Raw genomic sequence first — 26,604 nt, 5'->3', positions numbered from 1 at the left:
ATTTGCTTGCAGGTGCAGGACCTGAACTGTCATTCAACTCTTTAAAAAAAAAAACAAAAAAAACCACCTTTTTTTCTCCCCACTTTCATCATCTATGAACTTAATTTGTGTCGTAGTGATGCCTGAGCACTGTGCAGACCATGCCTCCACTGGGGCCCTGTTTTGAATGTGAATGTTATGTTAATCAGATATGCTGCCTTTTACTCTGGAGAGCCTCAGATGTAAACAGGCTTTCTGCAAATCCTTGCTTGCCCCCTGTGAAGCTGCCAGCAGTGCATGGGAGCCTGGAGCTGGCATGGTCACTGCAGTAATGGCAGATGAGTTTGCAGTGTTAGGTGAAAACCTTTGGGTGCTTCCGTTCTGAGCATTGCACGTGATAGTTTGGTCAGTTATTTCTCAGACAACATTTGTTGCTATTGTATGGGCTGCCAGAGGCTGTTCTGTCTCTGAACTATGCAGGACAGAAGCAGCAGGTTTCTGCTGTAAGCTTTGTATGTTAAAATTTTCCCTTTATCTTTTATTTTTCTTTCTTTCTGAACACTGATATGGGAGTATTATCCATATAGAATCATAGAACCACTAAGATTGGAAAAGACCTCTAAAATTAGCAAGTCCATTACCAAGTCCAATTATCAAACATGGGTTGATGGTTGCATCAACCCATCCCAACGTGCCCACTGACCATGGCCCTCAATGCCACATCTCTATGGTTCTCAAATGCCTCCAGGGATGGTGACTCAGCCATTTCCCTCTGTTGAGCCTTCCTACCCTCAGGCAGATCAACACTTCCCCCCAACTTGGTGTCATCTGCAGACTTACTGAGGGTGCACTCAGTGTCCTCATCCAGATCATCAATAAGGACCTTAGGACAAGCCCCAATACTGGCTCCTGCAGACCATCATTTGTGACTAGTTGCCAGCTGGGTATAACTCCATTCACCACCACTCTTTGGCCCTGCCCTCCTGCTAGTTCTTTACCAAGCCAAGAGTGTACCTGCTCAAGCCATGGGCTACAGCTTCTCTAGGAGAATACAGTGGGAGACAGAGTCAGAAGATGTATATGTTGGTGCTACAGCAAGAGCAAAAGTGATGGGTACGTGGTAAATGTTTATATATGTGCAAATATGCCTGCTCTTGTTTAGACATTGGTATAAATCAGACAGCACAGTACTCCATTAAAGCTGTGGACCTTCAGCTCCCGTACTGCCTTTTATGTCTGATGACTATTTCTGTTCCTCTTAAATCTTCATGGAACAACCAGAGTCTGTTTATGTCCGATAAGCACAGAACATACCAACGCATTGTCCTACACCTTGATGGTGGTACCGTAACAGCTCTCCCCTTCTTTCTGCTCTATCACAGTGAGGCTGTCTGGGAGAACATGGCTCGCATGTGTGTGAAGACTCAGAGGCTTGATGTTGCCAAAGTTTGCCTTGGAAACATGGGTCATGCAAGAGGAGCCAAAGCATTAAGGGAGGCAGAACAAGAACCTGAGCTGGAAGCCAGGGTTGCTGTGCTCGCAGTTCAGCTGGGCATGCTGGTAAGCCTGTCAATCATATGTTTACTAGGGAATGGGGTGAAAAAGTGACCATTTGAGAAATCAGAGAGATGCCAAAACCTTGGAGGCAAGTAATATCTATAACCATATTTCCCATAGCAGTATAAGTTTGTAGCAAATCAATTTGTCTGTTTTCTTGACTGCTGTACAGGATATTTATAGTAGTACAACTGCTGAATGGAGGAAGCATCTTTTAAAGATGAAACAGTGTCAGCTCTGTCTCACTGTTTTTGGGTCCATAATTCCTCCAGACTTAATAATTCTAGGTTTGATGGGATAAAACAAACAAAGAAAAAAAAGATGTACTTTGAAATATTCTAGCTAAAATATTTCAACAGGCATATTTTAAGGTCCAGTGTGGTAAATGCAAGTTTCATTTTGATATGTTTGTTTGAAGAATTAAAGACTAAAGCTGTGTTACGGGTTGCTGCCCTAGTGCTGGGATCTGGCTGCAGGGATGGAGAGCTCTGCCTAGTCAGACTGGCTGCTTGTGTTGTCCCAGGGTCATCTGCTGTCCTACAGCTGTCCAGGTTTCCATGCCTGCTCCCGCTGTGCTGGCAGTGACTTGTCTGGTTCCAGCACGCAGCAGTCGGGCTCTTCTGCTGTCCCCTCGTGCCTGGAGCCTGACCTGGCAGCCAGTTCCTTTTAGTCTGAATTGTCTACCATTGATTACTGTGTTTTACCAGTACAGCCTAGATCTGAAATGGAGCTTAGGCTGCTTATCACGTGGATTGAGAACTGACTGGAGCACTGCCAGCTTCCACGGATGAGAAGAGCACGTATCCTTCTCAGCCTTTACCTCATGTCTTCATCTGTTAGAAAAACACAACTGAGGCTTTTAGTTCATAGAGCCAGGCAGATGATCAGTAAGAGGGGCAGACTGAGGGAGCAGAAATGAGGACACACCCCACAGTTCACAGGAGATCACCAATTAGACATGCACTGACAAAATGCTGTGACAGCAGAAAATCTGCTGGGGCCTCTGCAGAGACACTGCATCCCAGGGCTGTGATGGCTTTCATGTGTGTGTGTGTTGCAGCTGCAGCTGGAACGTTGCCTTCCACCTCTCCTTATTACCAGAAATAAACATTGATGAACTGGAAGTTCAGAGAGTATCAGTGCACGCTGTTAAGCTCTTGGAAAGATTTTCAAGACAGGAAAATCTTTCAGAAAGCCAAATAGCCAAAAGTCAGTGATCTGCAGCCATTTTAAGGGTCTAAATGCTAGAGAGGTAACGGAGCTATCTTTAATTAAAGAGAGGAAAAAAAGGAACATTTGAACTAGATGTTCAGAAAAGATTCCTGGCAGAGAAAGCTGTGAGGCTGAAAAGTGTTAATACTCCTTCTGGATTTTGACATCTGGAAAGGTGGAGGGGAGATGTAGCAAGACAAATGCTGCTTTGCTGTTTTTTTCGCTCATACAGTAGCATCACAGTGCCAATGACTTCCATCTTTACTTTCTATGCTTTTTTGAATTTGGAACAATAAGAGACAGAAACTGTTTTTCTATCCTGGACAGATAATCTCAATTTACTAAATATAGTGTTCAGCTGGACAGCAGTTGGGTGGGGCAGGAAAATGTTCCTTCCACAGGAGGACCTCTCAAAAATAATAGTTCCAAATTTGCTTACCCTTGCGTCAGTACAGGCAAAATCCTCCTGATCTGCTTCTGTCTGACATGAATGGCTCTCAGTTATCTAAGGAAGAGTTCCTGGCTCTAAGACCTGCTCTGGGGTCCCTTCGACCTTCTGCACATCTCTTCTTGTCAGTGTGGCCATTCACTGCAGCCCCACATGAGCATATCTCTCCTTTCTGAAGCGATTTGCACTCCTGCTGGCAGTGTTTAGTTGTTGATGGCTTGCTCATGTCACCCTCCAGTTGATAATGTACAGTAAATGCCAGGATCTGAATGCTTTCCTTATTTTCACATAAACATCCTGTTTCCCAGTAATGTGCTATTCCAGGCTATGCTGGTTAACCCTCCTGCCTGAATTATTGTTGCATTAATTGCATTGCCCACATAACTAAAATACTCAGAAGTGCAGTGCCTGCTGTGACCTTCTGCTTGGATGGACTCCTATAAAACAGATGGGGCTAATGAGCTGCTTGTATTCTCTCCTTTCAGGAGGATGCAGAGGGGCTGTACAAGGCTTGCAAACGCTACGACCTTCTGAACAAGTTCTACCAGGCCACAAACCAGTGGCAGAAAGCCATTGAAACAGCTGAAGCTCATGACCGGGTTCACCTCCGCACCACTTACTACAACTACGCTAAGCACCTGGAGGCGGTCGGGGAGCACGGTCTTGCACTCAGCCAGTAAGCATCAGCCAGTGGCAAAATTATGTTTTGGGGATTCAGAGCTTTTTTTCTTCTGTGAAGACTAGAAGTGGGTTAGAGAGGATGCCTGGTGAGGAGTACTAATGATTAATTCAAGTCTTTTTTTTTGTTGTTGGTGCTTTTTATCTCAGCAGTGTTGCAGTCAACCTGACAGCACGCTCCTAGGCTACTAAAGCTTAGTGTCAGGAAGCCTTGCCTTGTCAGGGGCCAACATTTAAATGCCAACAGTAGCCCAGTCCTGTACATGTCTCTGGAAGATCACAGCTACTTTCCTACCTTCTCCATGACAGAACCAACTATTTGCTTTTGAGAGTCTCAGTCACAAATTCTAAGGCAAAATTTGGTTTGATTTGCATGTTTCTGGTGCCCAGTCCTCTGCTGTGGCTTGTGAATCCCTGGAGAAGTTGGTGAAGGTGATTTTTAATGTGTTGTATTTGTTTGAAGTCCTGTTTTTATACGATTTTTACCATGAGAAATCTCACTAGAATAATAATATTGGAAGGCTCTGTCAATTCAGCAGTAAAATAAGAGCTGTGATGTGATCAGACAGACCCATAAGGTGGTCCAGGTGGGCAGAAAGACAGAGACAGACTCCCGCATTGGATGGATGGCATCAGTGCAGTGATCTCCCAGCAGTGAGAAAGATTCAGAAATTGCAGTGGGTGGCAGAAGGACTAAGCAAGAGGAGCTCAGGGCTTTTTCAGCCTTTTCAGCCAGTTGCACAGGGATGTAGTTAATGTTTGGAGAACTTTCTGGGATCATTCTTCAGAGCATCACTGGTACTTTTGAAGTGTTTACAACTCTCTGATCACATTACCTCTTTGGTCTTAGAGTTTGTGGTAGTTCTGGCTAATCACTACTGGTCTTAGAGTAAACTGAGTAGTACACATGGAGCACTGTTATCAGGGTTGGTACTTCATAGCTGACAAAAAAAAAACCACCATGAAGTGGAATTTTTAGACACGGAAGTGAGATTTAAATTAGTCATTTCACATCTAATATGTTCTTCTTGTCTGCAGCTATGAGAAGTCGGATACACACAGGTTTGAGGTACCTCGAATGCTCTCTGATGACCTACAGGCACTAGAGAACTATGTCAACAAAATGAAAGACAGGTCAGTGCTATGCTCATTCCTTCTCCTGAGTGGGACTTTCAGGTCTGAAATACAGTCTGTGAAGAGAGCAGGGAAGGAGAAGCAGGGGTCCTCTCCACTGCAAGTTCAGCACCTGCCTAATGCCTTTTGATTCCCCTCAGCGTTTCAGGATCATGACACATTTCACTCAAAACTGCCACACTGGATATTTAGGTTGAGCTCCCTCATATTGCAGATCTTTGAATACCACCATTGTGTTTAGGTAAAACCTGTCTGCTTTCCAAGAAAATACATCTGGTCTTGACTTCAAGATCTCCAGGGTTGAGAAATGCATTCTCTGGTAATTCCACTTACTGTAATCAGTGCTGTTGCTTTTCTAGGAGCCTGTGGAAATGGTGGGCACAATACCTGGAGAGCCAATCAGATATGGAATCTGCATTAAAATACTATGCACTGGCTCAGGATTACTTTTCCCTAGTCCGTATCCACTGCTTTCAGGGCAACATTCAGAAGGTAAAGCATCCTGCTGCCATTTGTTTCCAGAGAATTCTCGTTCCTAGGATGAGTGTGGTCACAGCATAAAGAGATGTGATTTCCTTTTCAGGCTGCTGAAATAGCAAATGAAACAGGAAATTGGGCGGCTTCATACCACTTGGCCCGCCAGTATGAGAGTCAGGAAGACATCAAGCAGGCTGTGCACTTCTACACCAGGGCCCAGGCCTTTAACAATGCCATTCGCCTGTGTAAGGTATGGAAAAACACACATTGTTATGTCCAAACCTGAAGTAGGGTTCTGTCCTTAGGTAGCGTACAGAGTGAAAGTGTTACAAGACATTTGTTCTCATTCTCTCTTGTGAGATATTCCTTGCTCAAGAGGAGGCTCCCAATTTCTGCTGCATCTTCTACAAAGGATGCATCATTACAAAGGGTTGTGTGGGGCAGAGTATTTTCTTGTCATACACCTCAACAGAAAGCTGCCTAAAACAAACTGGCATTGTCGCAGCTCAGAGCCATTGGGGTTGCTATGGGTTTTGCATAGGGGATGGTTGATAGGCCCTAGGTCACAGCACAAAGCTGAGAGCTTGAAAGGAGGTGGTCTCATGAAGTCAATTTGCTGCATATCCAAATCTTTGCTTTTGAACAGGAGAACAATTTAGATGATCAGCTGATGAACCTGGCTCTCCTGAGCTCTCCAGAAGATATGATAGAGACAGCCTGCTATTATGAGGAGAAGGGGGAGCAAATGGACAGAGCTGTTATGTTGTACCACAAGGTAAATGATTCTACCAAACTTTAAATCTGTGCTGTTTCTACAGCAGAGGAGTATTTAATCAACTATGTGATTTGATTATGTACAATTATCAGTCATTTCTTCACAGTAATACTCTGTCAATCCTCACTAGGGTATCTGGTATATTAATTCTGCAGTGTTTGTTCTAAATTTTCATCCTTAATTTGGCAGGCAGGACACTTCTCCAAAGCACTGGAGCTAGCCTTTGCCACACAGCAGTTTGGAACCTTACAGCTTATTGCTGAAGACCTCAATGAGAACTCAGACCCAGCTCTGCTAGCTCGCTGTTCTGACTTTTTTATTGAACATGCTCAGTATGAGAAGGCAGTGGAATTGCTGCTAACAGCCAAGAAGGTAAGCTCTGCCTTCCTGCTCCCTCTGTGCACTGGTAGAGAGGAGCATAAAAGGGGAAGCACATGCATATACTCATGTCTCTCTTTGTTCATAAGCACCTGTGCCACATCATTTGTCAGCTTTAAGGTTTCTTTTCAGACTGGTGAGTCACAGGGTGGCAACCCATTGCCTCAGTACCAGATATGGATTTGTCTTTGTCTTATTTCTGCCACCTGCACAGACTTGGGGAAAAAAGAAATCCTACTGTCTAAATATATTTGGAGATGGGGAAATTATTTTATCATCATTAAAAATAAAAAAAATTCAGTGATGTTTGCCCCAACACCAAAGGTACTGTGCTTCATTTCTCACCTGAAGTCCTTGCCCTCGTTCTTGTGCTGACAGTTCAGCCTTACCAAAATGCTGGGTACCAAAGCAGTCCTGTACCCATTCCCATCCCTCTTGTTTGCTATGGCTCACCTTCTCCCATAGTTAGCAAGGGCAGTAGCTCTTTTCTGGCTTAAAAGGCAATATCTATTGTATATCCTACTCCTTTGTTTCTGTATTTGAAGTAAGAAAAATATTCGATGAAATCTTCAGTGCCACATAATGATGTCCTCTGAGAAAAGAGATGAGAAGTCATGTTCTTAGTGGAAAGACTATTGTTCTTAGCAGAAAAAAATGAGCAAGTCTGTGCTCGAATTTGAGTTGCTGTCAGGACACAACTACACAAGTGTTCTCCTCAGAGAACTGACATCTGCTTGCATTTGTGCCTTCATATAGCTAATTTCTAGAAGTTACACCACAGATAACATGAAATCACACTGCAGTGCTTGCAACAGCTCATTTCTTTCTCATTTCCATTAGTACCATGAAGCTCTGCAGCTTTGCCTGAAGCAGAACCTGACCATCACAGAGGAGATGGCTGAGAGGATGACAGTCTCTAAGGACTCCAGTGACCTCTCTGAGGAGTCCCGGAGAGAGCTCTTGGAGCAAATTGCAGATTGCTGCATGAGGCAAGGCAATTACCACATGGCAACCAAGAAGTACACGCAGGCTGGAAACAAGTTAAAGGTCAGTTGGGAGAGGTAGGAAAAACTGCTAAGGAGGCTGAGCCTCTTACCTTTATGCAGTTTTTCAGCAAGAGTGGTTTGAGAGGTATGTTGTGGAACAGCCAGTAGGCTATCTAGAATGAGGCTTCCCAATTTCAGCATCTTTTGATTTTTGTATTCACAGTATTTTCTCTCTCTGCCCTCCCACCCCCATTCCATTGCTAGGCTATGAAGGCACTGCTGAAGTCTGGGGACACAGAGAAAATCATCTTCTTTGCGGGAGTCTCCAGACAGAGGGAGATTTACATCATGGCAGCCAACTATCTCCAGTCACTGGATTGGCGTAAGGACCCAGAGATTATGAAGAGCATCATTAGCTTCTATACTAAAGGGAGGGCCCTGGATCTGTTGGCAGGATTCTATGATGTGTGTGCTCAGGTACATCCAGCTTCTGTGGTTCTTCGAGGTGTTAGTTTGTTAGCTGTGGAGTGAGATCCTCATCTGAATCTCTCCCTGCAGGTGGAAATCGATGAGTATCAGAACTATGAGAAAGCACTGGGAGCACTGTCAGAAGCATATAAGTGTCTTTCAAAAGCAAAGACCAAAAGCCCTCTGGAACAGGAAAGCAAACTAGCACATTTGCAAAGCAAGATGGCCCTGATAAAGCGGTTCGTCCACGCTCGGAGGTGAGTTGCAGTGTTTGCAGCACATCGACTAAAGACAAAAATACCATGCAAGGGGAAGACATTCACAGTTCAGTAAATCATTTGCAGAAGACTCACTTCTGTAAGCAGTTATTATGTTCTTGTAGCAGAGGAACATAGGTGATTTAAAAGTGCTGTTGGCATTCGAGACCAAAGCATAATCTGAAATATGAGTTAGCATTTGACCTGGGGAAGCGTAGCCACCTTTTGTCAGATGATTATGAAATGTGCACAGTACAAAAATCTTTCCCGTGCTTCACGTGGCAAACTAAATGTCCTCCCCCACGTGACTCTCTTTTTGCTCTTTTGCTAGGGTTTACTCTGAGGATCCCAAAGAAGCAGTCAGGCAGTGTGAACTTCTCCTGGCTGAACAAGATCTTGACACCACCATCCGTCAGGGTGATGTCCTGGGGTTTCTGGTTGAACATTATTTACAGGTGGAGGAATTCCATGTGGTAAGTTAATTTCCAGGTCCTACACGCTGAAGAGCCCAAACTTTACGTACACCAGTACGCTTCTTCAGCTGAAGAGCTCCTCAGCCAGGCTCCAAGGATGGATGCTTCTGCTGGGAGCTGCAGAAGCAGTACAGCCCTCTCCAACAGCGATTTCTGTGCTTCCCCCCAGGCTTACCAGTACCTGGAACAGATGCGGAAAAGGATTCCCTGTGCAAATCTGACTTATTACATCAAGCAGCAGTCCATTGAGGCGGTTCACCGAGGAGCAGGCATTCCCATCAGCCCAGCCCTCTTTCCAGAGCAAAGTCAGCACAGCAGTGTGGAGAACAAGGACGTGGAAGAAGAAGTGGCTGATGAAGTGGAAGGCCCCTGACACCTCGTACTTAGCAGCACCGAGGCTGACTGGAGCACTGTGTCATTTACTCTGTACTCTTCAGGGGTCACAGATCAGTCAACAAACTGCTGCAACACACTTCTTGGTTATTACCAAGAAAATTTATATTTTTCTGCTTGACTCTACAAGCAACAGTATTATTTTAAACACTACATAGAAAGAGCAGACTGTACCTAGCCTGGTATGAAGCTAGATTTTGTATTTTAATAAAGGAAAAAAAAAATTGAACATAGTAACTTCAGGCCTTGTTTGAGGAGGAGGTAAGGTGAAAAATCGTGAGCTGACAAAATTCTCAAGTCCAGGTGCCAACATGCATCTCTTTTCTTCGACAGCAAACTTCTGAAAACAATCTCTGTCCCACATGACCAGGAGCTCAGGCAGAAGTCAAACTACTGCCCTTCTCCCCCTTCTCCCCCTTTCTCCCCCTTTCTCCCCCTTCTCCCCCTTTCTCCCCCTTTCTCCCCCTTCTCCCCCTTTCTCCCCCTTCTCCCCCTTTCTCCCCCTTTCTCCCCCTTCTCCCCCTTCTCCCCCTTCTCCCCCACCTCAAAGCTTTATTTAAATACTGTAGGGCCATCCAGGCTGAAGCTATGGTTTATGAGAGAGCTGGACTAAACCTCTGAATCATCTGGTCCTACCACCCCACCTCTCCCTGAGCAGGGTCACCTACAGCCAGCAGAGCTTTTCACTGCTCCCTACATGTCCAGAAAGTTTCCTTCTGGCACAAATGGGATCAGCCATCCATGGAACATAAAGCCAACCTCAGTAACCAAGGACCCCATGCTCTGTGCCCAGTTCTCTGTCATTCAGATTAATGAGCCCTTCTGCTTACAGTGATTTTTTTTCTTTTGGTGACTCGTGACAAATATTGGTGTGACCAGGAAAGCTTTGAATTGTATGTGCTCAGGGAAGAAAGGTGAAGGAACATTTCAAGACCAAAATCTGGACCTTAGTTACACTTCAAAGGAATCTTCTTTCTGTACAGAAAAATATAAAAGGAATTACTGTACAGAAAAATATAAAAGGAATTACTTTGTTCCTTCCTCCCCGCAGTGCAGCTCTGCCTCAAACCTTTAATGTTTGGCTTTTTTTTCCCCAGAACTTCACTGTAGCTGTTCAGTGCTTCCATCTCCTCTATGTGTCATCCCTACACCACCCCCTCTTCAAGCAGCAGCCCTCCAGCAATGCTGCCAGAAGATGGGAGCCTTTGTCAGGGATGTCTCAGGCAGCCCTGGGAGGTAGGTGGCTGCTTCCAGCCCTTCTGTTTTTCTGACAAGAAGTCTATGAGATCTTCCCTGTATTTTTAGCAGAGCATTCAAACCTGCCAAGGTTATAAATAGCTGGGGTGGGGGCTGGGGGAGGATGGCAGCGCTTGCCTACCTTCCTGCATCTGTACACCCCGTACCGGATAGCAATAGCTCACTAAATTGGCCTCCACTACAAAGTCCAGATGTCAGGTTGGGTTCACTGGTTTACAGCACTGCACCCTTCCCCCTTCTTCCTCTTCTCCAGCCAGGTGACCGCTGAAGAGGCCCCAGCAGTGCCTCCACACATCCAGCTGGCAAGAGGATGAGGTAAAGGTCACTTCTTTCACCCTTCAGCTAGGAAGGGACAGTTTCGAGTTTCTTCTTCAGGTTCTCCATTAGTAGCAAGTTCTGCAAGGCCAACCTCCTGCAGTCCCCATCTGGATCTTTCTCCACCACATCTGTAAAAGAACAAGGCATTGTTTAAGATGGAAAACGGAGTAAAACATACTGCCCCTCACCCAACTTGTCTGTGGCCTTACACTGACCACCACAGAACAGCTCTTAATGCAACAGTAAAACATCTGCCATGCCTGAATTCACACTTCTCCCCTCCAGTTCTCCATAACCATTCTGTAGCCAATCTATCTGCATGAATACAGTTTGTAGTTTAAGTACACACGTTCAGAAGTGTAAAGCCTCTGTTCTGCAAATCCTAAACAACTGCTCTGTGTTCCCTCCTGAAATGCGGTCACAGCACCCTTGAACTGGAGGAAAGGAACCTCAAGGCCTGCTCCTTTAACACCATTTTGGTTCTGCTGGTCTGCTAAACTAGTCCATTTTTTAAGCTTTATGGAGAATACGAGGGAGGGGACAAAGCTGCTTCAAGCAGCTGTTATTTCAGGGGCCCTCTCTGAGCCTGCAAAGTACAAACCAGGATGCACGCAGGATGTCTGAGAAGGGGGAGCCTGGAAGAGCAGAGAGTCTGTGCAAGGATATCCTGTACGCACAAGCAGTGTGCTCAGAGCCCAGCACTGTCAGCCCAAACACATGACTCATTCAGATTGAGTAAAGCTATTTATAAACTCAGGGAGAGCTTCACTGCAGTGTTTCCACACTCCCTCTACAGAAGGTGAAAATGGGAAGGCTACAAGACAGCTTACTGCAAGCTCATAAGCTAAGAGACTGACGTTGGCACTGCTTCTAATTGCATGAGCACAGACCTTGAACTGCTGCCACTGAACAGGAGGCACTGGGCACTACTTACCCACAGCTCCACAGCACTTGCAAGGCTGAGTGGGGGAAATTCCCTCAATTCCTCAGCAGCTGCCTTTGAAGGAGCAGTTTCCTAGAAATGCTCAGGTATTCCCCTCAGACAGTGACTGTCACAAGGGCAGGTCTCTGATGACTGACCTCATCCGCAGGAGCAGCAAGGAGGAGCCCAGAACCTCCCTGAGAGAGACCTTTTACCAACAATCCTACAACAAATGGCAAAGCCACAGCCCTAGAATTTGTGTTTCAGGAAGGAGCACCATAAGGACACAAGTTTTAAATTGCACTTAAATGACACCTGGCTGGATGCGGAGCAGAGCTGTACTCTTTAAGGTTTATGAACACATCCTTTGAGCTTGTCCATTCCCACCAGGATCTATCACACAATTTCCAGCCAACAGCACCACATGAAATGCCTATTACACTACCTACAGGCATAAAAAATGCTGCTAACCCTGTTCTGCCAAAATTCATTAAAACCAGACTACACAAACCCTTGTTGTGAAGAGAGGCAGAGCATTCTTGGAAAGGGTTTACTTGGTAATAGCAGTGGTTAACAGCAGAGACAAGCAGATTCTTCACAGCACACCACAACACAGGGATAGTAAAGCTTTTGGTCCCACAAGGCAGCTCTCTTAAAGGCCACAGAGCCCTGCAACCTGTGAGGATCAGAGGCCGTGTGTCAGTGCTGCTTCCTGCCTGCTCCCTGTGGGAAGCCAGCTCACCAAGAGTGGGAATGGTGAAAGAAACCGACCCGCAGAGTCACCCAAGGGCTGTGCAGAACACAGGGCAGGCTCCAGAGGCACAGATCACACAGTGTTATTTCCCCACGTGCTTGCAGTGCACTGCAGTACACAGCCACGCACATGTGCAGTTCTAGCTGTGCACTACCCATGAAAATTGGAGTTTGCACACATTGTTCAGTACAAACTGCTCTCTTTTCACAGGTTGTTATTTCCTTCAGCAATAGGATGTCAGGAGATGGGGCTCTTCCTCCTCCTATAGGATGTACACATAGCATAAAACAGCCACATAATCCCTGTACGTCACTGCTGGTTAGTCACTGCCCGGCTGTGACGTGCAACGTGACAGCGTCTGCAGCTTCACGAGGTGAGAGCTGGGAGGCCCAGGCAGGGAACATGCACAGCATGCTTTGGGATATTTGTTCAGACAGTCGCACTCTGAGATACCCCATGCACCTCTCAGGTTATGCTTTAGATACCTCTGTGATACGTCTCTAGAGCACACGGTGTGCTCTGCTGCCTGCCCCAGCCTTACAGGCAAGCAGTGAGAATGTTTATCACGTGAGTGTGGGACGTGACACGAGCACACTACTGCTGCAGCCACACTTCTGCAGAGATGCAAACTGCAGTGACAGAAAAGCACTGGCATACCCCACCACACCTCACCTTCCAGCCAGAGCCGGGTCTCCAAAAGCTCCTCTGTCACATCTTGCAGCAGTCGCTCTGCAGGGACACTGTGGAGTATGGAGGAGACACAGGACAGAAGGCCCTGGCGGACGTAGCTGTTGGAGAAAGGCAGACTAGTGAGAGCCTGCAGCTTCCTGCTCTGCCTCCATGTGCTGCTTATTGCTCACCTCAAGGCTTCTCCAGTTTCTACTGTTTGTGGTTATGATAACTGTTGCCACCTTCCTACTGATTAGGAGTGTCATTATGTACCAGATGGCATACTGCTCCCATTCAGAGCCCCTGCCACACCAGGACTCAATAGCACAACACAGAGAAAGTCTGAGGTTAAAAACAGCATGTTTACAGCATTTGAGCTACATGTCTTAATTTCTTACCAACTACAATGCTGGGACTGCATTTAAAGTTCTCTGAGCTTCCTCAGCTGAAGTAGTAGATGAAAACATCACAAAGATAGTTGGTGGAGAGATCTGTCATGCTTTTTTATAGGTAATGACTGTACCCACAACCAGAACGCCCCAGCAAATACCTGTGTTTGTTTGACACTAATGCCATGCTTTCATTACACACTCCAGCAATGCCCAAAGGAGCACAAGACCAGAGGTCAGCACAGAAAAGAACGGGTTAAGTCACTGGCATTCCAGGCCAGGTGTCAGACTGGGACAAGGACAGGTCGTGGCTGCCCACCAGCTCACAGGGGATCTTTAGAAACAAATGCACACAGCTACAACTCACGAGTCAGTGTGGAAACGCAGAGCCCAAACAAACTCCAGCAGCGCCTTTCCCATTGCAGTAACTGCCTGCAAGACAGGATCAGGACAAACACTGAATGCCCTCACATTCACATCACTTCAAAGGACTGCATCTCAATACACACTGCAGTGAACCTCAGGGTTAACAATTATTTTACAGAAGAGAAAACTGAGGCAGTCAAGAGAACTGATGCGTTCAATTTCCACAGAAGTTGAAAGGAAAAACTACCAGAAGCAGCAGAAGGAAGTGCAGGGATGCCTGAATCCCACACCTCCTTTCTGACCATCTTTTCTCAGCCCTTTGAGGACTCCTCAGCACGTGAGTTCAAGTCACTGCAGGCTGCAGAGCCCACTGCTGTGTCTGACAGCACCTCAGAGCTCCCAGGCTGGGACTCACTCTGTGCAGCCCTTCTTACCACGGTGTTGACAGCCAGGTACATCAGGACTGCTAAAGTGTGGACCAGTCTTCCAAGGACAAAGTGATCTTCCCCCAGGAGATCAAACGTTGCCAAAGGCCTGCAAGTGCAAGATACAATTCTGAAACAGCAACAAGGATGATCTCTGGAATGGCTGGGGCAGCTATGCAGAGCAAGCTGTCCCACACAAGTCTGAACTCCTAAAACAACAGTCACTTCACGGAGTCAGTCCCAGTCCAACAAGGGCCACAGCTGCCTGCTCCCAGACCCATAACATCCTCTCCAGTGGGGATCATCACTCAACCAGCAGGCTAGCTTTATTACAAAGAACTGCACACAAAAGCTAGCACTGCTGCCATCTAGAAACAAACCATTAAGATGGATATTACACGAGTCTTGATTCCTATGGAATCAATTACTGATCCTTCCTTAGGTAAACAAAGACTTGAGTGACTGACAGTAAAACGTGTCCTGTAACACGATCAATCCTGGTGCCAGCACCAATTCCGAGGCAGTTAACTTCTGTTAAAGAGGGCAGCCTCAGTTCTGTGGCCCTGTATGAACTCCTGAAGGCCAGCCAAGATGCTCTTGGATACTGCCAAAATCACCACCCTGTGTACCTGCTGGCAGGCTGTGCTTTGTAATGCATTCACATACTGCAGGGTCTCAAATTCCCATCCAAGAAAACTGCATCGGGTGTGAGAGCAGGAAATCCTCGGTGAGCTTTATCCATGAGCCAGGCAACAGTGTGGTGTCACAAGACTCTCACACAACTTCTGGGCTCTGTTCTGCTGCTTTCAGACAAGCAGAGCAAGCAAGAGGTTCACTTTTGAGTTGTCAAGCCCACATCCCAAGGAGTTCACTCACCTATCGAAGTTCTGGATCAATGGAAAAAAAAAGTGTCCAGCAAGAGAATTGAACTCATTTGGGCCAGAAGGCCGTTCCACTTGAGGCTGACCCTGTCCAAAAGAAAAATTAAGTCTAGCCACAAGACACAGCACCCACAGTTCTATGTTCACCTACTGCAGCACTGTCAGCTACTGCTTACTTGTACACCTATGGCTGCTAGCTTCCAGGCCAGTCACATCACTCTCCACTTCAGATCCTCTCACACATCCAAATATTTCACTACAACATATCTCAGCACTGCTGGGTTTCTTATGTGTAACAAGATTTGAAGAATGGAGTTTTGGAAAGCAAGTCCTCCAGGATGAACCACTGGGAAGTTACGGGACCTAGGAAACTGGCAATAATTTATCTCCCTGAAAAAAGAGGAAGTCTGAGACAGTCCATCCCAGATGCAGCAGCACTGAAGGATGCTCTGGGATCTCTGAGGTGCAGCCACAGCTCCCTGCAGTGGCCAGACAAGCTCAGAACATGCAAAGAATGGCTGGAGCTACCCTTCAATGTGAGACAAGACCAAGATTTACTTTCATCTTCTGGGAGAAGACTACAGGATTTGGTACTTCCTATGAAAAAATGTTTAGCAAAATACTAAAATGAAAGTGACATTTTAAGTTATCCAGTCCTGCCTTTGGATCAATTTCACATGCATTTTGCTCTTTCCAGCTAGAACTACAGCAACCCCTACTGTCCTAGTTTCTGTTGGATTTGACATTTGTTTCTGCCATGGCCTCACCTTAGCAAACCTCCTTGTCTTGCTTTTGATTCTCTCATCAACAATTCTTCTCCAGTCCTTAGAGCTGCCACTTTCAGGAAGGAGCTGGATACGAGGGTTTTGGGCACCAGAATGTTTGGTCTTCCCATGGTCTTTGGGACAGGACAGCTCCTGAGCTGCCAAAACCAATACCTAGATGAAAAAGGGGGATGTTGTGTTAAAGTAGGGATCATCTCTCTACTAGAACACACTAACACACACCCAAACCAATAGGAACAGCAAGGCAGAAAGGCATAACAGGTATAGAATTAAGAACTGCAAGGCAAGCAACTGAAAGCCACACAACTGACTGTGAGGTAATGGTCCAAAGAGTCAGTCCCTCTGCCCTCAAACAGAACAGCAGCTCCTTTTCCCAGACACAGTAATATGACATGGAAAGAGTCACAGGCAGACTGCTGTCTATCAAAAACAGAAGAGAACCCAAAATGATGACACATTAGGAGAAAGTGGCTCCTTTATGGCAAAAGGTCACTTTTCATTCTGTGGGCAACAATTGCTGCTTAATTCAAATATAACAGAGTTAAGAGCAAGAGAGGAACAGCACAAATACTAAGAGAGTCTCATGCCCTTGCTTCCTCCTCACCTCTCCTACAAGGAATGAAAGTCACTCCCATTCCATCTTAGGGACACTGCACTGGTGCAACAAAGACATAACGGAAGTGGAAAGCAAAGAGAAGAGCACTTACATCAAGAATGTCCATGCGCTGACGAAGACTGTAGTTCAGAGAATAGAACTGGGAGGTCAAGTACTGGGCTACCTGTGCAGAAAAACCAAGGAGCAGTGAGTCCAGTCTGCAAACAGCCTTTCTACTCATGCTAAAAATCCTAAATTCTCCATTTAAGGTGATGCCCTGTTTCCTGTTAGCTAACAAGACCCCAAGATTAGGGAAGAAGAGCACTCTATGAATAGGGGAAATCAAATACTTCCACTTCTAGATTCTTCCAAAGGAAGTAAACAACTAATGGGACCTAACCATTCTTCTCTGTGCAGAGCTATCCAAACAACTGCCACAGCAGCTGATTATGAACACCAGACAAGTCTTCTTAGAGAAGCCCAGTGTGTCTCATCTTCCCTCTAGGTAAAGCCATCTTCCTTTAGTGCAAAAAATCCTTATCAAATTTGCCTTGTCAGATATACCCACACACACCATCTCCTTTAGCCTGTTAGAGCTCCTGAACAAGCTTTTGCTCTCCTGATGTTATCCATTGCAGATCCTTCAGTGCTCAGCCCATCTCTGGGGTACTGCCAGACATGAACCACCTTTCTGTCACATTCTCACAGCTGCATTTATCACACTAGCAGGAGACTTCACCTGCTTAAATTTCTGCCTATGCCTCAAATGGAAAAAGGGAAGCAGTAAGAGGGACTAACAGGTATTGGATCTGTGGTTAAAACAGCTACTTGTGCCTTCTGACGGAGCTCTGCAAAGCCTTCAAGGCAGGTCTTCTCCTCCAGATGCAATAGTATTTTTGCCAGCTCCACGCTAACCTGCTCAAAATAAGACAAAAGGAATCATGTCACTGCAGGTGTCATCCTTCTCACAGGTTTTACAGAGTACCGTCCACTTTCCATTTCTAATGCCTCAGCACAGAGGGAACAACATGCCCTTTACTCACAAGGGAGAAATAACACATTAAGATAAGAATCATCAAGACAGATTTCTCAAAACACAGAACAATACCCTAAGCTGATTTATCTATCCACGTTCACTTTTTACTTTGTCTTTTTCGAAATGCTAACACCATGAGATAGGAAGAGCTGTCACTACAATTCATGGGTCAAACCCCATCTTCAGGTGTTCTCTGCCAGGTCCTTGTGAGCAGCCATCACATCAGCCCCTCTGTCCTAAGCTCCTTTCACCCTTTTAATCTTGATGAGTACAATCCACCTGCTCCCTCAGTAGGGAACTACATTTGTACAAGCAAAGAGGGAAAGTCCGTTTGATTTTATTCCTTTTTTGGGGGGGAAATAACTAATTCAATTTTAATTCAATATTGATTACATTCAAAATTAAAATTATGTTATCTATATGATTATGGCTGCTCTGTACATTGCCCGCCCCATGTTTTTCCCTCCCAGCACAAAGCATGGAACTTGCTGCCAGCAGCTCTGCCTGCTTCTTTGTGCTCTGTAACCTCAGCTTGAAAGAAACTATTTCCTTCTATTTCCCTTGCCAAGCTGGAAGCTCAAAATTCAGACACACAGTAGCTCAGTGGGTTGCTCTGCTGGCAAATCTAGTCTCCTCACAAAGGGCAAAGGGATAACCTTGTAGCAGAGCCCACTGGTAATGATTAGCTCATACTACATCACCTCTCTTGCTGCCACTGGATTCTTTCGAACCAAGCTCTCGAGAGCCTTGACAGCTTCTTCCCATTTATCCAGATCTTCAGAGCCTGTCAGGACTGAAGGCAAACAAAAGACAGACAAGGTATCAACAAAACAGTTCTGCTCAGCTATATACCCCAACTTTCCTCTGACAGCAGTTTGTCTTTTCACGGGAAGGTACAGCAGACCCAGCACACAGCCAGCTTCAGGAACCAGACCACAGTTATTTACAAATGACACAGTTCAGCACTTAAGCCCAAATAACTGAAAAATACAGCTTTGTCAGGTTAGCACTGATAAAAACAATGAGACCACTCTCCCCAAAACAGTTAAGAACAAGATGAAGATACAGTCCAAAATCTCATACCTTCAATACAGTCTCGAATATACACTGGAGCCTTAGTCTTCTTCAGTTCTTTATCCTCTGACATGTCATAAGGCACAAGGTCATCATCACTGTAAACAAAGTAAAGGCAGGAGTTAGCCCGTGGGGAAAGGCTATTCCTTCCCCAGGTAACCTCCAGGAAGTAAAGAAGCAGCACAAACACCACCATTACACCATTACCACTGCAGCACAGAGCAGCACTGCTGGGGCCCAGGGCTCCTTAGGAAGTGCTCTGAAGCTCAAGGAAAGAGCAGTTCTGTAACTGGATCTCCTGGCCAAGTGTAGGTAGGAGTCAGGAGACCCAGTAGCAAGAAGCAAATTCTTGAGATCTCTTTATACTTTTGTAAAGTGCCAGGATAAGACAGGCACACTAATAAAATGAGTAGATATAATTCCAAGAAATGTCTCATACACCACTCAGACTGAATGAATGCAATGCTTGTCCGTGACAGTGGCTTTGCTCCAGCTGTTGACAAACATTCTTGCATGCAGTTTCGTACATGATGCCCTACTCTGCTGAATACCACTCAGCTGAACAAGGTCTGTTCCCTCATTCTGGTCAGAAAGAATAAAATTTGCACCCTTCTCTCCAAGTCTGCTCTTAAGAACCCTCTTAAGAACTTACTATTTCTCTTCCATTTCCTACCAGTCTCTTGCCCCATACCTGTCAAGCTCAGCATCTGAGTCCTCATCTGGCATCACATGAGTCGTCTCTGTAGGTGATTTCCCATTACTTTCCGATGCTGCTGGCAGTGCAGCTTCTGCATTCTCATTCCTGCTGTAAGCATTGAGAAACAATAAAACCAATAAGGTAACAGACTGTATTCACAAGCAGAAAACTGCCAGTACCATCAGAGCCTCAGCAGTGCAGCAAACACTTCTTCCTGCTGCAGACTCTCACCTACACAAGGAACGGAGTCCTGGGAGAGAATGGGGTGAGGGAGAAGAATTGCACAACTGAAAAGTAATAGAAAACTTGAGTTGGCTCATTTGCTGCATTCTCTCTCTACTGTTGTATGTAGGATTGCTAAGGAAAGACTCATCTGTGGTAAGTGGATCACAATGGTCTGGAGACCAACGATGACAATGAACAAATGGGGAACAAGGATCTTCAACCACTCCTAAAGGGAAGTATGCAATAACAGTATTTCCCTGGACTTTGGTATGTTGTTTTAATCTCTCTACTTCTCAACTGCTGCCTAAACAGCTGTCTGTGCTGACTACATCCCTAAATGGGAGCATTACAGCTTCTGTGCTTGACAACTTTTAGTGGTTGATTCATCTGCTATTAAGAATAAGTGCTTCAAGAGCTGCAGCAGAAGCCATGAAGAGCACCACAGAACCAGATACGATCAACTGACAAATATTCTAGATTTTTGTCACTGATGAGTGGTCTGGAAGCACACAGATCAGACATCATAAGATCACCAGATGCACACAGAGGCCCATTCAACTCCACTTGCAGTATGGTTTCACTATGATCAGCTATCAAACAGGCAATTCTAATACATGCTACCATTCAAATTAGGAATTTCAAATAGTTACACTGCACTATAAAAGCATTCTTTGTAAAAATATACCCTGAATACCACATACAGTTCTAGTGTAACTCAAAAAAGGCAGGCAGAAAGGCAGGAAGAGCAATCAGAGGTTCAAAACTGATTACATACAGGGAATGACTGAAAAGATGAGGACTTGTCTGGAAAAATCAAAAAGTCATAAGGAGAATAAAGAAGTTAAATATCAAACAACACATCTTTACCAGACATGGACCTTGAAGGTTATCAAGGGAAAGAAAAAACAGAATCAAACATCACTTTTCCAGTTACTCAGTATGTTCTTTTGCATTTGCTACGTGGAAATGAAGAGCAGTAATACTTACTTATTGTCTGGAAGATCTGGGAGGACACCGAGCGGTGGAGCCTGCACCAGAAGGGACTTCAGTTCTCTTGCTTCATCATCTTCTTCATACTAGACAATCAGAATAACTGTCACTGCACTCTAAGATGGCAAACATGGCCAGCATGCAACACCTGACCCCTCTGCACTGTGCAGACTGAATCACTGACAGCTGAACATACAATAATCCCTTCTGTTTCAGTCACTACCACCAGTGACAAACTAAGCTGCACAGAGATCTGTGCTATGCGTGATCCTCCCCCTGTATTTCACAGCAGTACTTGGTCAGACCTTGACTCAATGCTATTTATGATCTTAAAAACATTTAATAGATGGCAATGCAACCGAGAGAATGAACCAGGTTTTTAAAGAACAGATGTGATTTATCACATAATTGTTATAAACATTACTGGCAATAGCATGGCAAAAATCCCCATGTCAACCTTGAACATCTCAGCTCAGTGCAGGTGCTCCTACCATGTCAGGGGCTGCACATTCACCACTCTCAGCTCCCATAGATCAGATGGATTCCCTCACATAACAGGACAATCCTCTAGCTGACCATAATTTATTAACAGTTTACCATAAACTGAGTCCCTTAGGGCCACCCTTACCCACACACCTGGTTTTTATACAACTGCTTTTTATAATCAGACAACCCCACTTTTGGAAAGCACTGCTGACTCTCCTTCCATCCAGATAATAAGCATTAGAACTCACTTATCATGCCTGGCTCACCTGGTTTAAAACTTATATTTCCACTGTGCCCTGCGTATCAGAGAGAAATTTCATTATAACCTTTACCTGAAACTTCAGGACGGGCCCATCCGTGGTTATTCTGGAACTGATGCTCTCTGCCACAATCATCCCCAGACGCCGTATCTGAGGCAGGCTGCTGTCCAGGTGGCACTTCACGCCCTCCATCATGCTCATGAGAAGTTCTGAAAAGCACCAACAGCACACAAAACAATGCCAGGGCCAATGCCAGGGCCTAAGCAACCATGACTTCTGCCTGCAATGGCAAAAATGCAATGGCCATGCTTTTTACTGGACATCCAAGCACACATTACAAACATATTCTACATCCCATCACTTAGGTAAGCTGACACCAGTATTTCTCAGCCTGCAGAGAAATGTGACTGCTGTCTTTATCTGGCAGACCTACTGCTGTTAGCCTGATCTCTATCATCTCAGAAAACCTTATCTGTTCAACAATTGCCAGAGAGAAAACAGGTTATAAAAGTTGAGCACCTCTAGTCAGTGCCAGGACTCATCAAGTAGAATGACTGACATGGACAATACAAGTTGACTAAGTCAACCTGCCAACAGGTGAAAAACAAAGCCACACAGGATGTAGTGACTCTAAAAGAATGGACAGATTTTTTTCTTGCAATAAAAATTCTGATTTTAGACCAGAACCCCATTTTTGCTACACATTATATGAAAACAAAACAGATGGTCCTTGCCTGAGACTCACAATCGCTGCTCACCTAACAAGTAAGCACACTGAGGGGAGCAGAAGGATGCAGGGATGCACGTGGACAGAGCCTAGCCAAACTGCTTCCTACTCTTGGTGTACCTCCTGCCATCCCCCTTTGGAGTGTTACTCACACTCCAATGGCAAGACTATACGTTGAAAATTTAATCACATGATTTTTCCAACCAGTTTTAGACTCAATCCTAGATTTCCTACAACAAAACTTAAGGGTTCCTAGGGCCACTATTCAGATAAGAACCTTCATTCAGAGATACTGATCTCCACTGTCATAATTTAACTTACTTGGAATCATTTTGTACCACTACTAAAGAATTCCAGCAGGACACCCAGCTTCACAGGATGAAGACCAGGACCGTTCTGTTCACCTACACATCATAACCAGACCATTCTCCCTTCTCAGTCAGACTTTCTGTTAAGCACATCCATGCCTTGCTTCTCCTGCCACCTCACCTTGTCTGCAGCTCTCTATTTCAGGTTCCTTCAGGTGAGAAAGGCATATAAGGATGGCTTTACTAATATATTGCTGCTGCTCAACTGGAGAGTGTTTCACCGCACTGCTGCTGCCCCAGGTCTCCAAGAGCTCTTGCAGCACCTGAATCAGAGTATAAATAACTTTGTTTACCCAAATAGCCTCGAAACAGATCTTTTTTACGTGCAAGTAATATCTTCTGAAGGAACACTGTAGCTTTCATAGAGCACATGACACATTATGATGGTCCATAGGTCTTAATGCCTCTCAGTGCAGTTAGTCTCCCTACCCACAGAGCTAACTTTGAATTTCAGAGACCAAACTTGTATTATGCGTGGCCAGCTGAGCAGTCCAGACCACCTTCCTTGAATATCTTGTTAAGTACAATCTTTTTGAATGATAAATACGTTTATCTTTCATAAATTCAGTATCATACTGCTTTTTGACAATAATACATATTGTTTTGTCTGTATCCCCACTGAGGTTAAGGGAGAAATGAGAGAGATTCTGAAGCATCAACCACTCAGCACACAGACATCTCGCAACCAACCTCAGCACTTTCTCCCCCTGTCACACAGGTCAGCTGAGAGGAACTGAAGACAAAGGACATCTGTAGCAACCCAGGCTTTAGCAGTTTTGCTACGTGGAGGACAATTTGCCAATTAAATATGAAAAGCATCAGCAGTGCAAGATGTCTTTGGTATTTCACAATTTATTTGATAGTTTGTACCAGTCAGCACCACAGGGCTCCCATTGCTCTCATGAAGAGTAGCAAGAGTGACTCAGTCCAAAATTCCACACCTCATGGACACACATTCTACGAATGGCACAACTTCTTCCAGTCAGACACCTCAGCAACAACATGACTGAGCCTCACCTTGATCATTAATGCACGACGGAGACTATCCAGAGACAGATAGCCCAGAAGATTCTGCAGCACTGCAGTCTGTAATGAAAACCACAGGTCCTGCTTTAACTGGGCATAAAGACAGCATCCAGAAAGGCCAAATGTGTATGTTTATCGTGCTAAGTTTTCCAATGTGAGGGACTGGTTGATGACATTCAAACAGAAAAGCTAATTAAAAAAAAAGAAAAAATGAAACAAACAAAGAAAAAGGCATATGCAATTACTGAGCAAATATATGGGAAATCAGGACAGGAATATGATACTTGTACCATCAAGGCTAGACAAATGCAGAATGGTCTAGACCTGGAGCTCAGCTAAATAAAGCAAAACCCAAAAACAGAACTGGTAGTATGGGAAAGACTGGTGTTATCACACTGCTGTTATCACAGAGCCCTTACCGTGTAGCCATACTGCAACAGCAGCATCTTCTGGGTCACGACAAACTGAGCTTTCTTATTTTTCACAACCAGGTTCCCCAGCAACCTAGACAAGACATCTGCCCTAGCAAAACAACAGCAAAACATGATGAATCCATGAAGTGATTGTCACACTGCCTCTCGTCACACAAGATTCTCTGAGCAGCTATTTACAATGAAGTGAAAAGCCAAGGATCACTTCAACACCTCTGAACATGAAGAGACAGTCAGTGGTTGCAAATCATTGCAAATAATGCTCTTTTCACTGCATGCCATGGCTCAGATGGGTAAGGAACAGTGCAGGTTCTAGCTGAAGGGGATCAATCAGCAATTTCACCCCTTGGTCTCTCCAGAAATGGCACTGTGAGAAACAGGCTACACATGTATGTGCACACATGTAAGAAATGTGCACACATGTAAGAAACTACTACACGTGTGTGCACACCAGCACCTTTCCTAAATATCTGTGGCAAAGTTTCAGCCTTTGCTCTGGCTCAGGGAGGAAAACAGAGTTCTTACCCTGGTGCTTTCTGAACAAAACCAAGGACCACTGCCTCCATCCAGCGGTCTGGCACACATTCAACCAACCGCCAGCATATTCTCTGCCAGATGCAGTCTGACTTGGTGAGATCTGTGAGGTGGGGCACCAAAATGCTCAGAATTTCCTCTGAAGCAGAAGAGAAAAGGGATAAATACATCAGATGGGCAGAACTAGTGCAACAGTACTCGAGGTCAGCTGCAAATGTAAAGGTCTTTACAGATGGAGAAATAGAACAGTTTGCTATTCTCTACTTTTCCCGTGGCAGGGACTACCTGCAGCCTGAGAAACTTGCAAGTATTCCTCTCTGTAGTAAACAGATGGAAAATCCCTCTTTTTTTTTTTCCCTGAAGCCCTATCAAGAGCTACTGTGCCTTTAAACTCCTAAGCCAAGCATGAGCGAAGGCTACTCATAGGAGATGACCATTACGTATGGGGAGTGATTTTTGCTGGTATTTACAATATGCTTTCAGGTCAAGGATTGGATGCACTTGAAGAGCACTCAATAGTTATGCCCCAAATAAAAAGATAAGGGGAAAGGCAGAAAGCTCACACCTTTTTGAGAAATAACACATCACAATCACACGACCTCATAAAAGAGCATCACCATCTATCAGCTCTGTAGCTGAGTGGGCTGAGAAAGCAGAGATCAGCCTGTACTACAGTCTGATCCACAGAAAAAAACCCTCAAAATCACCTGGTCAGGTAGAACACTCACTTTGTCTCCCATGAATGCACACTTTTCCCAGAATCTGTGAAACGAAAGAGACCGAGCAATCCAAGCCACCTGGAATGAAACAGACAGAACAAGATCATCACCAGCACCACCCAAAGCTGGTACACTCACACCCACAAGCCCAGAGGTCTGAAAATACAGGTGAGTTTTCTTCTTTTGAGGTATGACCTATTCTCCCCCTACCACCCACGTTCAGATACAAATCAGAACAACATTATCCATGCAGCATTGGAGTGAGAGCACTGATGTAGCTTGGAGATGCTTCAGCACAGTGGTGAGCAAATCATTTGTTGGTTCAGTGCTGGTCAAGTCTTACACGTGCATCAGTAAGCATGGCCCACAGCCAAATGCTGGCAAGGGATGAGGATGTTTATCAGCTCACAGCACTGCAGCTTTCAGCAGGACTTTTAACAGCCTCAGCACGATGTATTTCACACCAGAAGACAAACTTGAGGTTCCACAACACCCATTACCTACACCTCAAGCATCAGCCAGGGGGTCCACGCACAAAACGCTCCGGAGGAGCCCTTTCTACGGGGCACTTCTGCAGCCTCACCTCTGAGCGAACTGGAGACGTTGTGCAGCACCTGGAGAAGCGCATCGCCCAGCAGAGGGAAGTAGTGCTGCGGGAAGAACACGGCGGGGCTCTGCCCCAGGAGGCCGTTGCCGACGAGGTCGGGCAGACACACGATCCTGCTCAGCAACGCGTCCTGCCGCTCGGCCGAGCCAGGCTGGGCGTGCTGCTGGCACAGCTCCCAGATGAGCGCGGACAGGCGGCCCCGTCGCAGGAACTGCTCCAGCACCTCGAGAACCGCCGCCGGCCGCCAGCCGGGACTGAAAGAGGAGAGCTGCGATGAGCGCCCGCCCCGCCCCGCGGTAAGGAGCCGCGGCACCGGCACCGCCGCCCCGGAGCACCCCGTGGCCGTGGGTGGGACTGCGGGCAGCTGGCGGGGACAGGGGCGGGGCCGCGAGGTCCCTCCCAGCACAAGGCCTCGTGGGTTCCGCGATCCCCAAACGGCAAGCCCGAGCTGCACAGCACGGCCGCTCCGCGATCCCAAGGGATATCCCGGGACAACCGCCGCTCCCCCCGCCCCGGGCCCCGAGGGGCGGCACTGACCGCGGGGCCGCCACAGCGTCCGTCAGCGCGCAGAAGGCGAGATCGGGCGGGCCCTCCAGAAAGAGGCTCCGCCACGGGTCGGACGGCTCCTCCGGCTCTACCGCCAGGTTGCGCAGGAAGGAGCCGAGGCGCGCCCGCTCTCTCTTGCCGAGTGCCGCCGGGTCCCCCGCCGCCTCCAGGGCCGCCCGCACTGCGCCCAACGCCTCCGGCGCTCGGCAGGACCCGGCCGCCTCCAGGGCGCTCCACAGGGCCGCCGCCATGACGGAGACCTCCTGTACTTCCGGCCGCCCTCTGGCAAGGCGGGAAGAAGG

At 46.1% G+C, this 26,604-nt stretch overlaps 3 protein-coding genes across 3 annotated transcripts in view; 2 read left to right on the top strand and 1 right to left on the bottom strand.

Moving 5' to 3' along the window:
* Nucleotides 1–9,615, top strand: part of IFT140 (intraflagellar transport 140) — a 68,677-nt gene extending 59,062 nt beyond the window's left edge. Inside the window, exons 18-29 of the mRNA XM_065732533.1 lie at nucleotides 1,362–1,539; nucleotides 3,682–3,872; nucleotides 4,913–5,008; nucleotides 5,368–5,500; nucleotides 5,592–5,735; nucleotides 6,132–6,260; nucleotides 6,450–6,632; nucleotides 7,479–7,685; nucleotides 7,889–8,101; nucleotides 8,183–8,349; nucleotides 8,681–8,822; nucleotides 8,992–9,615. Coding sequence (XP_065588605.1) covers nucleotides 1,362–1,539; nucleotides 3,682–3,872; nucleotides 4,913–5,008; nucleotides 5,368–5,500; nucleotides 5,592–5,735; nucleotides 6,132–6,260; nucleotides 6,450–6,632; nucleotides 7,479–7,685; nucleotides 7,889–8,101; nucleotides 8,183–8,349; nucleotides 8,681–8,822; nucleotides 8,992–9,195 — 1,987 coding nt within the window. The 3' untranslated portion in view covers nucleotides 9,196–9,615. The remainder of the gene's footprint in view (nucleotides 1–1,361; nucleotides 1,540–3,681; nucleotides 3,873–4,912; nucleotides 5,009–5,367; nucleotides 5,501–5,591; nucleotides 5,736–6,131; nucleotides 6,261–6,449; nucleotides 6,633–7,478; nucleotides 7,686–7,888; nucleotides 8,102–8,182; nucleotides 8,350–8,680; nucleotides 8,823–8,991) is intronic.
* CYTH3 (cytohesin 3) overlaps nucleotides 1–26,604 on the top strand; it is a 425,983-nt gene that overhangs the window by 286,420 nt on the left and 112,959 nt on the right. The gene's annotated exons all lie outside the window — the stretch shown is intronic.
* Nucleotides 10,502–26,556, bottom strand: TELO2 (telomere maintenance 2). Its single transcript, XM_065732578.1, has 20 exons — nucleotides 26,294–26,556; nucleotides 25,733–26,010; nucleotides 25,159–25,227; nucleotides 24,422–24,569; nucleotides 23,885–23,987; nucleotides 23,457–23,525; nucleotides 22,561–22,702; nucleotides 21,417–21,553; nucleotides 20,596–20,684; nucleotides 19,378–19,491; nucleotides 18,696–18,784; nucleotides 18,314–18,405; nucleotides 17,375–17,491; nucleotides 16,689–16,760; nucleotides 15,964–16,134; nucleotides 15,192–15,283; nucleotides 14,325–14,424; nucleotides 13,892–13,956; nucleotides 13,139–13,254; nucleotides 10,502–10,918 (listed from the first exon to the last, which is right to left on the bottom strand). The coding sequence occupies exons 1-20, from the start codon at nucleotides 26,551–26,553 to the stop codon at nucleotides 10,815–10,817; spliced, it is 2,427 nt and encodes an 808-aa protein (XP_065588650.1). The 5' UTR covers nucleotides 26,554–26,556; the 3' UTR covers nucleotides 10,502–10,814.

Source organism: Cyrtonyx montezumae, unplaced genomic scaffold (genome assembly GCF_038088225.1).
Source record: "Cyrtonyx montezumae isolate F1298 unplaced genomic scaffold, pur_monq_1.0 scaffold_16, whole genome shotgun sequence".
NCBI classification, from domain to species: domain Eukaryota; kingdom Metazoa; phylum Chordata; class Aves; order Galliformes; family Odontophoridae; genus Cyrtonyx; species Cyrtonyx montezumae.
Note: the sequence above shows the minus strand (reverse complement) of the source record. Positions and strands in the feature narration are given on the sequence as shown.